The sequence below is a fragment of the Cupressus sempervirens genome, chromosome 6, assembly GCF_028749045.1.
Source record: "Cupressus sempervirens isolate cs-2001-9-10 chromosome 6, ASM2874904v1, whole genome shotgun sequence".
Lineage (NCBI taxonomy): Eukaryota > Viridiplantae > Streptophyta > Pinopsida > Cupressales > Cupressaceae > Cupressus > Cupressus sempervirens.
Window position 1 is genome coordinate 616,680,048 of NC_143123.1, and position 13,011 is coordinate 616,693,058.

At 36.1% G+C, this 13,011-nt stretch overlaps 1 protein-coding gene across 2 annotated transcripts in view; it reads left to right on the plus strand.

Annotated features, from left to right (window-relative positions):
• Positions 1-13,011, plus strand: part of LOC149553754 (Metal-dependent phosphohydrolase) — a 96,020-nt gene that overhangs the window by 22,639 nt on the left and 60,370 nt on the right. Inside the window, exon 5 of one of the 2 annotated variants that reach the window (XM_089789114.1) lies at positions 9,914-10,012. The exons of the other annotated variant lie outside the window; for it this stretch is intronic. Within the exon in view, the coding sequence (XP_089645240.1) occupies positions 9,914-10,012 (99 nt within the window). The remainder of the gene's footprint in view (positions 1-9,913; positions 10,013-13,011) is intronic. 2 annotated transcript variants of the gene reach the window in all.

Consider the following 13,011-nt stretch of genomic DNA (forward strand, 5'->3'; position numbering starts at 1 on the left):
TATCAACTCACTAATTACTTCAGCAGTATTGACATAATACTCCAGCCCATGCTTTCGAACTTGCTGCTACAGTGCTTTGTCCTTCAATCAGTCCACTACTTTCGTAATATCATTCCCTCAAAGCAGCATAAGCGTCGGAAAAGTAGTGAAGAAGATATGAGCAAAATACCAAATCTGCCTGTAGCTGGAAATGCAACTAAATTGCCTGATAATAAAGCCAATAACAAAGAATTCCAAAGGCCAAAGCCCAAGGGAATGACGTCTAGAATGTTACAAGAGAGGATAGACGTTCTCAAATGCCAAGAACGGAGCTGCAACTCACACACCAATTTCTTCTCATATTCAACCTGGCTAATGAAGCCACAAATGCTTCCTTTTATTCTATTTCCAAGGGTCCGCTCAACTCATATGGGCAATGTGGGATAAAAGATGTGTAGTATATAAAACATATACTAAAATACCCTTTATGTCTCCTTTGGGTACACATCCCCATAAAATAAATATTAAAGTAACACTTTAATATTTTACAATTAAATTAGACGTTACTTTAATAAAATTTCAGGCATTAAAATGTATTAGCAATCGGACTTCGGATAATGCGAGTGATAGCTCATCGGAAAGCTCTCACCAAGGAGTATCAAATCCAATCACCAAAATTGACCTGCACTGTGTCCTACCGACTTACTAAATATAGTAAGTATGCCTGAAACTGAGTAAATCAACTTTGTTTTGGCCCAAATTGGAAATGACTAGGCCAAAACACTCCAAGATCCCATTAAACCCTTCGGTAGCCCTCGGGACCATGTAGAACAAGGCTAACGCACACACACTTGGTCAACTGCTAAAATGGGGACATTACAGTATATCATGTTTAGATGATGTTAGTTTATTTGATGCATTCCCTTATCATGATGTTTAGCATATGATTAGATGATGTTATTTGATTTAGTAGTATATTTGTTGCTTGCTGTTGTTTAACATGTGATAGGTGATGCTATCTACTTTAGGATTATCTTATGCGTTATCACTAGCATGTTAGATTTCCTTATACTGATATTGTGCATGTTTTTAGTAGTGACGTCCCTATTACGACAGTACCGACGATTTGGTCGGTGGCTTGGGATGTTACGCACGGGGGATGGTTAGGACCCACGATGGTCTTATGATGCTATTGACGGATGGGAGGAACTGCGTACTTAGTTTGGTTGTTTTGTTCCTGAGATGCATTTCTGTACATTGCGATGTTGCTTTTGTTCTCTTCGATCTTTATTTCAGTATGTTCTTTGCTGCTGTAGTTTAGATGGATAGATGTTCATCGTTTTGTATTGTTCTTGCACTTGAGTGTTCATTCCTCGAGCCTTTGTGGATCCGGTACTCCCTGGTGTGGAGGTTCTTTGCTCTATTTTGGTCAGTTGTTGGTCTTTTGTGTTTCTTGAAGTGTTTTCGTGTTCTTTGGGCGACATTTGTTCAGCATGGTGCAACATAAAAAATGTATCGCACGCCCATGCAAACTGTGTCGTACGATATTGTGAAGTATCGCACGCCTTCTTGAGAAATGTCGTACGACACTGGAAGAGTGTCGCACGCCTTCTTGAGAAATGTCGTACGACACTGATAAAGTGTCGCACGCCTTAAGGAGAAGTGTCGCCCTCCCTTAGTAAGAAGTGTCGCACAGTTTTTTGTAAAAACCTGCGCGGGCGGACAGCTGGCACTTTTCGTCATGTTCCAAACTTTTTAAGGGTTGATTTGGCTACCCTTTTGGGTGTTCTTCGACCCTATGCTGTTGCATTTTGAATTCTGTCGGTTTCTCTTGAAATCCAGTTTTCGTGTTTATGTTTTAGTCTCTTGGGGTTTAAAATATATGGTTTAAGTATAAGTTTCTTATACTTAAGATATATTTTAATATATGCGAGGAATCTTTTGAGATAGGTTTTAGACCTCTCGAAGATAAGTTAAGGATTCTAGGAAATTTTAGGGCTTCAAAAATCCAAACTTAGCCAATTTTCAGAGCTTCAGAATTTCAAGCTTAGCCAAATTTCAAGATTCTGCATTTTACCCTTTCAGGATTTTGCATTTTACCCCAGTTTGTGTTTTGTTGATGAGTGGTCGTTTCTTGAGCCCTCATCTTGTTGTGGTGGTTGTTGGCTTTTGTTCGCGTGTGTTAGTTGGTAGTGGCGTTCGGAGATCTGTTGGTTGCCGGGATTGTGGTGAAGTCTTTCGTTGCGATCGTATTGATCCCTGTATGATGTTGTCATGTGCATTCATACTTGTAAAAAAAAAAAAATTCTTGGCTTGTATTTCATGCTTGTTTCCGAGGATCTCTGGGCGGGGCATTACATCTGGTATCAGAGCCCATGTTCAAACATTGGGATCTCTATGTTTATGTTGCCCTTGTAGTTGTTGCTGCGTTGGTTGAGTGCAAGTGTCTTGGTGAGAACTCGTGATCTTTGTTGCTTTGGTATCTATTCGTGATGGACTTGCTTGTCCAGTAGATGCAACTAGATCTGTGTGAGGAGAAGGAAGTGAGTCTTCCTTCTTTTGTTGTTAGTGTCGATGTGCCTTGTTGGTTGGTTGCTTGAGTGACCCTTTTTGGATGGAGCCATTGATTGGTGTCCATGTGTTGGCCTTGTGTGCCTCTTCTTGTTTCTCCTCGTGGAGAAAGGTGCATTGTTTCCCCTATTTTTCTCCTATTTGCAAGTAAATAGATGAATCTTATTTGTGATTCTTTATTTTGTTGATTATAAGAATAAAATGGTTCCTTTCATTGAAAATGATTGTTTATTGTGAATCATTGCAAAGTAGTAGTTTTGCATTATATCCTTGGGTTAATGACTTAAGTCCCCAATCTGATTACTTCTTAAGCTTATGGAAATTTGTATTAAATTGATGAATATTTAAATGTTGCATTGCATGGAAATTATTGTTGCCTGCATATGTTGCATTGCATGGAAATTTAAGTTGACAAAATGAGGCACTCGGGGCAAAACTTATTTGGAGAATGTTTAAAGAACATAATAGTAAATGGGCCAAAATTTAATATCATAATTATTTAAACAACAATAATCTTTTGTTTTTGTTTAGAACTATTAATCCTCCAAAAGGTTCAAGAATTTGAAACTTTGTGTTGAACTCTCGTCCATTAATAGCTAAAAACCTAACTTGGGATATTGGTTTAGAGCAAGATGCTTTATTTTGGGAAGATTCATGGGATGGGCTCCATTATCCAGATATTGTAAATCTACCTGCAAACATAAATAACACTCTTTTAGCTCTATGGGGTAAGAATGTAAGTGATTATAAAATCAAAATTAATGATAATCTGTATGGAGGATGGGAATGGAAAGCCCTAGATGAGACTACATTTTCATCACAGGAAAAGTATATTTTTAATCAATTTTTAAAAGTAGACAGACAAATCATAAAGATAGGAAAGATAAAATAATTTGGGAAGCCTCGAAAGATGGAAATTATAAAGTCAAACTAGGCTATGAAAAGATAACAAATTCTCAGCAATGGAATAAGATTGACATCCCTCTAAATCTATGTTGGGATCCAACATGTCTTCCGAAAGTAGGTATCTTCCTTTGGGCTGCTCTTCAAAAGAGAATTCTAATTTCTAACAGCAGATAGGTTTACCAAGATGGGTTTTGAAGGACCATCTAGATGCCCACTTTGCAAAAAAGAATTTGAAACTTCTGAACACTTGCTTTATGATTGCCCCTTTGCCAAGAATTGCTGGTATTGGTTATGTAAAAAAGTAAATTGGCAAACTGCACTCCCTCATAACTTTTAATTTTTTTAAAAAGTTGGCCGAAACATGGTTTTTCTAAGGTTTATAGTAATTTATGGAAAATATCCCCCTCCATACTTCTATGGGAATTATGGAAAGAAAGAAATAGAAGAATTTTCTATAATGAAAAGATGGATCTAACATCCTTTTTTAATAAATTGGAGGCTTGTATTATTGAGGTAGCTAACAATAATTTCAGAAACACATATAAGAAGGAAGATTCCTTTTCGGAGTGGGATGCAAAAATGCGTAAAAATAGGTTCAAACTAATCAACCCACCAATGATATACACAAAATTCAACAAGTTTGCTAGGAAAGAATGTAAACAGGAACCTCCTCTTGTAGGATGGTCAAAGTTAAACTTTGATGGGGCCTCTAGAGGTAATCCAAGACCAATAGGCTTAAGATGTATTATTTGTTCAGATAAAGGATCATGCCTAATTAAACATGTCAAACCTTTAGGAGTAATGTCTGATAACTTAGCTGAACTAGAGGCCTTGATAGAAGGCTTAACTCTAAGTAGAGAGATAGGTATTAACAAATTAGTTATCGAAGAGGACTCACAAATTATCCTAAATGCATTAAGAAAAAGAAAGACCCCAAACTGGACCCTTAATTCTAAAGTGGAATATCCCCTAGCCATCGTTGATCAAGTCGAAGAAACAATCATAAAACATATTTATAGGAAAGGTAATAGAGAAACAAATAATCTCACTAATAAAAGAGCAAATGGAAAAGAGATTCTAATAAGACAAGCTAATATGATAAGTTAGATACTTGTTCTTGAAGTGAAATTGGTTTAGAACTCTTACTATTAAAATAAACATGTTTAAATTTAGCTGATATCATGGAAGTTCAATGTTAATAAGCGACAAATTTTCGGTTATTTAGAACTTTTCCTTATATACCAGTTGATTTTAAGATTAAAGTTAATAGGAGGTAAGTTTCAATTTGATTATGAAACATATTTCTTTTTGTTCTAACAACTTGATCGTAGCCAAGTTTAATTTTCAGGTTATATTCTCAAGGAAGTATCAAGAGCAATGTTATAAATTTGGAAATAAAAAGTGGATGCTAAAATTGGATAAATCACTCTGAGATATTTATGTTAGGGCTACACCAAGGATACCTATCCTGTTGGAAATATAAGAGGAGTAATTGAGAGGGGAGGGGTGAATCAGTTACTACAAAATAAATCCTAGATGCCTTTTGATGTTGGTACAAAATGCAAACATATAATTGAATACTGTTGAAGCTTGGTAAACACACAGAGTGCTGTAACTCAGTAGTAACTGGATTAGCTCGATAAAAGATTAACATAGAAACCATTAGATGTTATCTGTGATTACCATTACTTTAACTTAGTTGCAAACACATAAAGAAAATAGCATGAATACACTTGACACCAAGATCTAACGTGGAAACCTAATTTGGGAAAAACCACCAACAGCAACTAGTAACTAATTTTCACTCTTCTGAAGTGAGCCCTGTTAGGAGCCAACCCTGTTAAAGGTTACAAAATACACTGTTAGGTGTGATCTTGTTAAAGAATTTAATCACCCTGTTAGGAGTGGCCTGATTAAAGGTCTTGAGAATAATTCAATGGAATTGCCACCTTGTTAGAGGATTTGCAAATAGCTGTTAAGCCAACTTTGTTAAGAGATTTAGATCACTGCTACAATGGTTAGAGAGTAACAATGAAATGACTTGATTTGAATGCAACTTAATTGTTGATTTTAGATCTCTGTTCTGGCTTGTACTTGATCCTTCCTGATCGAATATGACTTTGGTGCACCACAAGGATATTCTGCTTATCCTTCAAATTCGCTTCTGCTGCTTAGCAATAGATCTTCAATCACATCATCATAATTCGCATATTCACTTGCACTCACATTTGCACACTTTCTTACACACTTTGAAATCACAACTTGACCTTATACTTATACTTCCACTTTGTCAAGTTGGCTCAAATACAATTTACAATAATCAATATTCATCACGTCAGGCGGCTGGAATCAATAGATAAATCAATTAAACTCAATACAACAAAATAGGAAAATCCTTTGCTAGCCGACCCTGCTCGGTAGAAACTAACTCTGAAATGATTTCCTTCATTAACCAACAGAAGCTCGGTTAACACTAAAAACTAACGAAAATCCTTTGGCTACCGAGTGAGCTAGGTGAACACTGATTCCATCCAACTTTCCTTCGTTACCCAAGTGAGCTCAGTTAACACTTGCTTTCTGCAATATTTCCTTCGACGCTCGAGTGAACTCGGTAGACACTGCCTTCTAAACTAGGCAAACACAGGAACGCTCGGTAGACACTGAGAACTGTCTTCACTGCCCGAGTGAGCTCGACATATACTGACTGATAATGATAATGACATTTGTGTAACATCAAAGACAACACACAATTAATCAATTGTATCCAACATATCCATCTCTGATCTTTGGTGCTCAATTGAGATGGTTTTCTAATCTAAACACAATCTTGGGCCTCATGGCCTTTTACCTATCAAAAAAAAAAAAAAATATTGATATTATATATTTTATTAATAAATAATTATTAATAAAATTATATTATCAAACATGATATAATTATTATATATGTAAATTCATGACTCTTAGAATGAAAGAAGTATATATATAGAATTAAAAAACTTTGAGAAATCATCAATCACATATAGAGAAATATGGAAGAAAATATATGTATTCAGTCTATAATTGGAAAAATAAAATAAATTATTGAAGGCCCCAATTGGGGACATTACAAATGGTAATATCAGAACTTTGAAGTTACTGGGTAAACAAAATTTGAAGTATTATAATAGTGAGGGTTTTGTGTTTCAGAGAATTATATTTCTTGTTTGGCAATAAAATTTTTTAAATGGGGTTGCAAGCTTTGGGTTTAACTGTGGAGGAAACTCTGTAGTTAAGCGCGCTCAGGCTGGAGTAGTACTGGGATGGGTGACCTCCCGGGAAGTCCCGGTGCTTCACCCCTGTGAGCATCACCTAGATCCAATGAGTGCTAAGTGTTCCATTTATTCTCATGAGAGATGGATTCATGTTGAATCACTACTCATGAAACATGGGTCATCGAGTTTGACTCAAAATCACACAGTTAAATCCTGATATTCACATTACAATAAAAAATTTGCTCGCAGATTTTGTGAGACCTGTGATTGACTGTATGCATCCATTTTTCAAGAGCTAGCCATCTGAGTTTGGCACTAATAATCTAGGTTTATCATATAGCATTTGGATGGGGTTGTAAGTTTCAAAGAAATATTTCTGAAGTCCAAAATATATCTGCCAGAGAAGATTATAAAATATATTGAAGTCCAGAGATCCCTATTTAATGACACATAATGCTGAACAATCTAGAAACAAACTGTATCTAATGACACATATGTTAGTGTTAAGTTGGCGCACAAAATTATTAACTGGTGAATTGAGGAAACAGTTCTAACTCTGTTTTTTGGCACCATTACCCTTTTATTTCTTGGAAACATTACGATCAAACCTTAACATTCTTTTGAGTGAAGAGTTGTTGAACCTGGAAGTAAACATCGAGGGACTCTTTGATTGGAGAGATTGCCAATGACCTTTGAGGGTTATTGCTCCCTCAGGCCACATAAACAACTCACAGACCTTCTTTTTTCAATTCCATCTATCTCTCTTCTACCTCTATGTGCCTATAATAAAAGACTTCAGAGGTTTTGGGAAAGGATGGACTATTGTCTTGTAGGCATTGGGTCATCCAATAATCATCTACCCTTCTCTTTACCGTTACAACTTACAGCCGTTGAATAGCAATGGCAAGACTTGTGACTATTTTCTATCCAACAGCTTCAACTCCTCACCTTACAACCCAATGTCTCTAGCAAAAATTACATACATTTTATTTATTGCTTTACATGCACACATTTTTCCATATCCCATATGGCATTCAATAGAAATGATTGTAGCTGTCCAGCTGCTTGAGCATCTAAATTCTTCTGCCACTTGTCTTTGTTATGTGTATGAACTGGTCAATTGGTTGCATGAAGTTAGCGATTGCCTGAAGAACAAATCACATTTTTGCCAAATTGTCACTCGTTGGTTGCGTCTAATTGACTTTGTGAGCATTGTGACGATTGCACAGCCACATCACATAACTTTGACAATGACTATTGAAAAATTTAACAACATCATGATTTTGTAAGTATCTTTGTGACTTCTGCAACAGTTGATTTTGTTGGCAAAGGCAATCTTAGGTCGCAAAGGAGAAATTCAGTAGAAAAGAATGCACCTCTACTTTAATTGTTGACTTATGTAACTAGGCAAAAACTAGGACATGACCCCAATCTTCCACCTATCTCAGATAGATCCAAAGTAGCCACTTAATTTTAGATCATCATGCACATGGAGGGCTTATTAAAACTTAAAATAATTTCTATTTAAAATCTACGACTTGACCTGTTGGCCCTCTTTGAATTCACATGCCTTCATAAACTAAACATTTCTTAATGACCATGGTAGTCAATGCCTCTTGCACCTTTACAAGTCATCTCAAGATGTTTGTTTGTGATGCGAATTGAGTCTCACAAACTTGATAGTGAAAAAAATTAACATTTTGAAAAGTAGATTTGCCATACAACCAAAATTCTATTGTACATTTAAACCAACAAATATTGAAATTTCATAAACATATCTGCAATAACTCCAACTTTGAGGACTTAGAAGTGGATTGTGACATGCAATGGTTTGTCATGAATGTTTGTATCTCCTCACCCTTTATGTACATTTCCTTTCTCCCATTCTATCTTTGTGCCAATCTTCTATTTACCAAGTTCCTAATGCCCCTTTCTTCAAGTTGAAATGTCCTATTTAATGTGCCTATTTTGGGAGAAAGAGAAGGAATTTTCTCTTCTTGCGAGGTGAACTCACAATGAATAGCTATGGGGCAAGCTCTTTTGGAGAAGTAAAAGATGGCCCTAGCAGTGATCTATGTGATCCTTTCTTGAATAATGGGATTTGAATTTCGCTCTATTGGTCACAGTATTTGTTGCTTCTTACTTTCTTATTGAAAGAAGAATTTATTCACCAGGCAATTACTTTTTTTTTTGTCCTAGACAAACTCTAATCCCTTGACTATACATGGTGAGCTTTCATCTATCTATGTGCAGTCTTGTATTCGTTATTGTGTTGATTGTTGACTTGGTGGTGAGCACCTCCTTCGGGGTTTGTGACATGGCTTAACCGCCTCTCGTGGATTTGGGTAAGTCTAGTGTTTGTGACGTTCATTAACAACTCGAGCTTTTGGTGCAGTGACAAACATGCCAACAATTGGTATTAGAGCCTTGGGTCACGAGTTCGAATCTTGGGAGGTCTCCTTCATTCCGTCGGTGCAGAACCCTCAGTTGGTGTTGAGGGGGAGATTGTTGACTTGGTGGTCAGCACCTCCTTCGGGGTTCGCGACATGGCTTAACCACCTATCGTGGATCTGGGTAAGTCTAGTGTTTGTGACGTTCATTGACAGCTCGAGCTTTTGGTGCAATGGCAAACATACCAACATTGACTACATCACAAAAGAAAAAACCACACTTTCTTGGAAGTCATTCAATCATCATCACATGTCTCCAGAGAGGGGATCCTTTGCCAAATTTGAAAGACATCTTTGCCTCAAGATCTATTGAACTTGAACTGGCAGCAACCATTATGAACAATAATAAAAACCTACATATTTGTTTTTTCAAAAAGAAACAATACACCTCTATTGTTCTTTTTAAAATTGTTTCCTTTTTCATGTACTATGTTTTTAATCTCTATGCATTATACCTGTCATGTTATCATAATATTATTACATAAGTATATATATATATATATATATATATTAAATATATATATATATATATTTAAGGTTGTAATGTTAGACCCAAATAAAGCTTGTTACTAACTCTTAAATAAACATGAACTCTATTAAATAAACATGAACTCTATCGAGTTGAAAGAGTGTCTTCTAATCATATTTGAAATTTGATAATCAAAGTTGAAGATAAAGTGATATACTCTTTGCTGACATAAATGTCACGGGAAATGAAAACTCTTTGTTGAATTTCTGGTATGATGAATTTCACAGGGTTTAAGGAAGAACTGGCAGGAGTACAAAATGACGAGCTTCCACCAGAGTTTGGAGTTGTGCAGGATGCTGATCGCCTTGATGCTATTGGAGCTATTGGTTTGTATATTATAGAATTATTTGTAAAATTAAATCTTGATTTTTCTGCCTTTCATATTCTTTTGTAACAATCCTTTACTCTTCCAAGTTAGTGGCATTTTCCTGAATATATATTTTTGTAATCAGAGTACTATGAAAAAGTTATAAAATTAAGAAGTGTAGATAATTCTTCTTTTGAACAGAGATATGAGTAGACAGAAAGCTTGAAGTCCTGAAGGAGGCTTTTAGTATAGAATCAAGAAATTTTGTCAGCTACAAGTTTGGACAGTCTAGTGTTTATAGTTTAAAAAAAAAGAAATAAATAATATTAATGTCCATGGTTGACTAACAATTAGGCCTGTGGGACTAGAAGATACAAAAATTAACAACAGAATGTTATAGGAAGCGAGATTCCTAGCAATGCAATTAATTTAACTACATTGTCAAAATAAAGCACTGTGCCACTAGAAAATTGCAATACGAATGGCAACCAAGGACAAACAAGAGCCCCAAAAACATGTGCTGATGCAGATTTCATGGAAAGATCATCAAATATCCTTGTTTATGTTTGAAACAAGTAGTTGCTTCAGCCATTATTGATACTGTGAAAGTTGAATAATGTTCATCGAGGAGAACCCAAGGGTGGAGATGCCAGGTTGGGAGATCCTAGGGGTAATCAAAGCACTTCCTTTAAAAACTCCCTTAACATTCAAGGCCAGTGCAGCTCCAATAGCATAAATAGATTCGTAAAATGAGTTTTCCTTTGTAGTCAAAGGGGCAGCCAATGTCCATGTCACTAGAGTGAGGCTGAGTCATGTCAATGGGAATGAGTAGAGACAAAAGCCCAAGGGTGAGCAGGCTAGGAAATCTAAGTAAACTGAGTGGTATGTAGCATTGAGAGAAGAACCCCCCTGATTGATTTGTCCACTATTATATGTGAAGTATTGATATCCAAAGGCTCTTTTCTTTTGCATGTTGCTTGTTACCTAGGTGTAAAAAGGGGTGAATAACATGGACTCTTTCTACGGGGATTTGCATCAAAGGGTGATGGCCTCACATGGAAAAGAGCTAGGCGCCACTAGTTTGAATATCTGCAGAAGGTTGAAAGAGTGTTGCTTGTGTCCCTATAGAGGCAATTGATATCTTCCTTGTTAAAATAATTATGTAATGTTTGTATAATGGTCATTCAGTTAGGATCTTCCCTTTTTTCAGTTAGTTCTTATCTAGACTTTCTTTTCAGTCTTTCGTTTCTGTTTTAGGAACTCTGCAAGTAGTCTTCATCTAAGGAGTATTCCTCTCCTCTGTTTATAGTTGAATTTGACTCGATTATCATTTCAGGTATTAGAGCCTATAGGTTATTTTTTGGCAAATTTTTAAAATTGACAGTTTCAATACTTGGAATATATCTCCGTAAGTGATTTAATGTTTTAAAATGAAAAATCATAAGGTTTACCAAGAATTTCTTTGAAATTTTTAGAAGATATTTACTGATTTTTTCATAAAATTGAAGTTTTCAGAACTGTTTAATGGTTTTCTGAGTTCTTGTTTTTTAGATCGGGCAGCAAATTGCAAGTGAAGTTTTTTTTTTTTGAGAATCAATGCTTCTGGATTGTGATTTTTTTGGGGTTTGCACGATTTTCTATAAAATCATGGTCTATTTTTGTGTGTGTTTTGGACTTTTTTCCAAAAATTCATAATGGGTCTATTCAATTTTTTCCCCTAAAAATCATGATTTGTTGTTTTTTGGCAATTTTTTAAGAACAAAAACTTGGCTTCTGCAGTTTTCTCTATAGATCTTGTACTGTCTCTATAGTGGTCAGTTAGTTAGGATCTTTCCTTTACATAGTTATAACTTATTTAAAATGCTTCTTTTCGGTCTTTCATTTCTATTTTAGAAACTTTGCATGCAATCTCTATTGAAGGAGTATTCCTCTTCTTCGTTTATAATTGAATATCAAACAATTATCGTTTCATTCCTTGGATCTCATAGTAAATGGGTAATCTTAAATGAAGTGTTTTTTGGTCTTTAATGCTTAGAGGTGTTGATGCGAGTTTTGTGTCACTACATAACATATAAGGATTTGAATATTTGATATGGGATATCAAACATGCAACTCCTCTCTTGAAAAGTTAATGCTCATGAAACATGAGTATAACCCCAATATTCCTTACACCGTTGGATACTCGCTCAGTTTATCGATGTGATTTGCTGGTAATCACGTAAGCGGCCTTATGCATGTTCATTCGAGGATGACTTGGACTTTGGTGGAGTGATGGTGATGGTGATGGGTTTGTGAAATATGTGGGTGGCAGATAATGTTGATAGTAATGATGATGGAGGGTATGTGCCTGCCAGTGATGATGTTGATGGGAAAGCGATGGTGGTGGAGGGTGAATGGGTGTGTTCTGATACTTGGCTTACTTCTCTAACTTCCTTCTCTAAACTTCGACTACCTAGCTACTCACTACTCTACTCCTACTCCTATGAATGAAAGGTTGGCAAATGGATCGGGATCGAATCTAATGAAGGCTAACCAGTGGCCCCACCTCCACAGATGCAATGATTCAAAGGAAAATGAACTAGTCTACCACACAAGGCTTCCCAACCAGCCGCTAGGATGCTAGTGGTCTAGTGTTGATCCCTATCAAACATCTACTAATGCTACCATACAGCTATCCATCTACTTTACTCTTGCTTAAACAACTTGAAAAGAAATCTAACTATGTGGAAGTAGAAACCATGCAATAACACCCAATGTTCTTAATCACCATGCAAGTCACAACAATGAAAAAGAGAGCGATTTTGGTATTATCTTACCAACAATTTCTTCGACACTTTACAAATGAGAGCAAATTTTCTTATATAGGGGCTAGAAATACAACAGACGGTGGAGATCAAAACAAGATAAATGATCCAGATTGGATCCTAGAAACCATAATTAGGGTTGCCACCCCATCGGCCAATGAGAAGACGCCACCTCGTCAATAGACCAATGAAAAAAGTGCAAAGAGTGGCAACC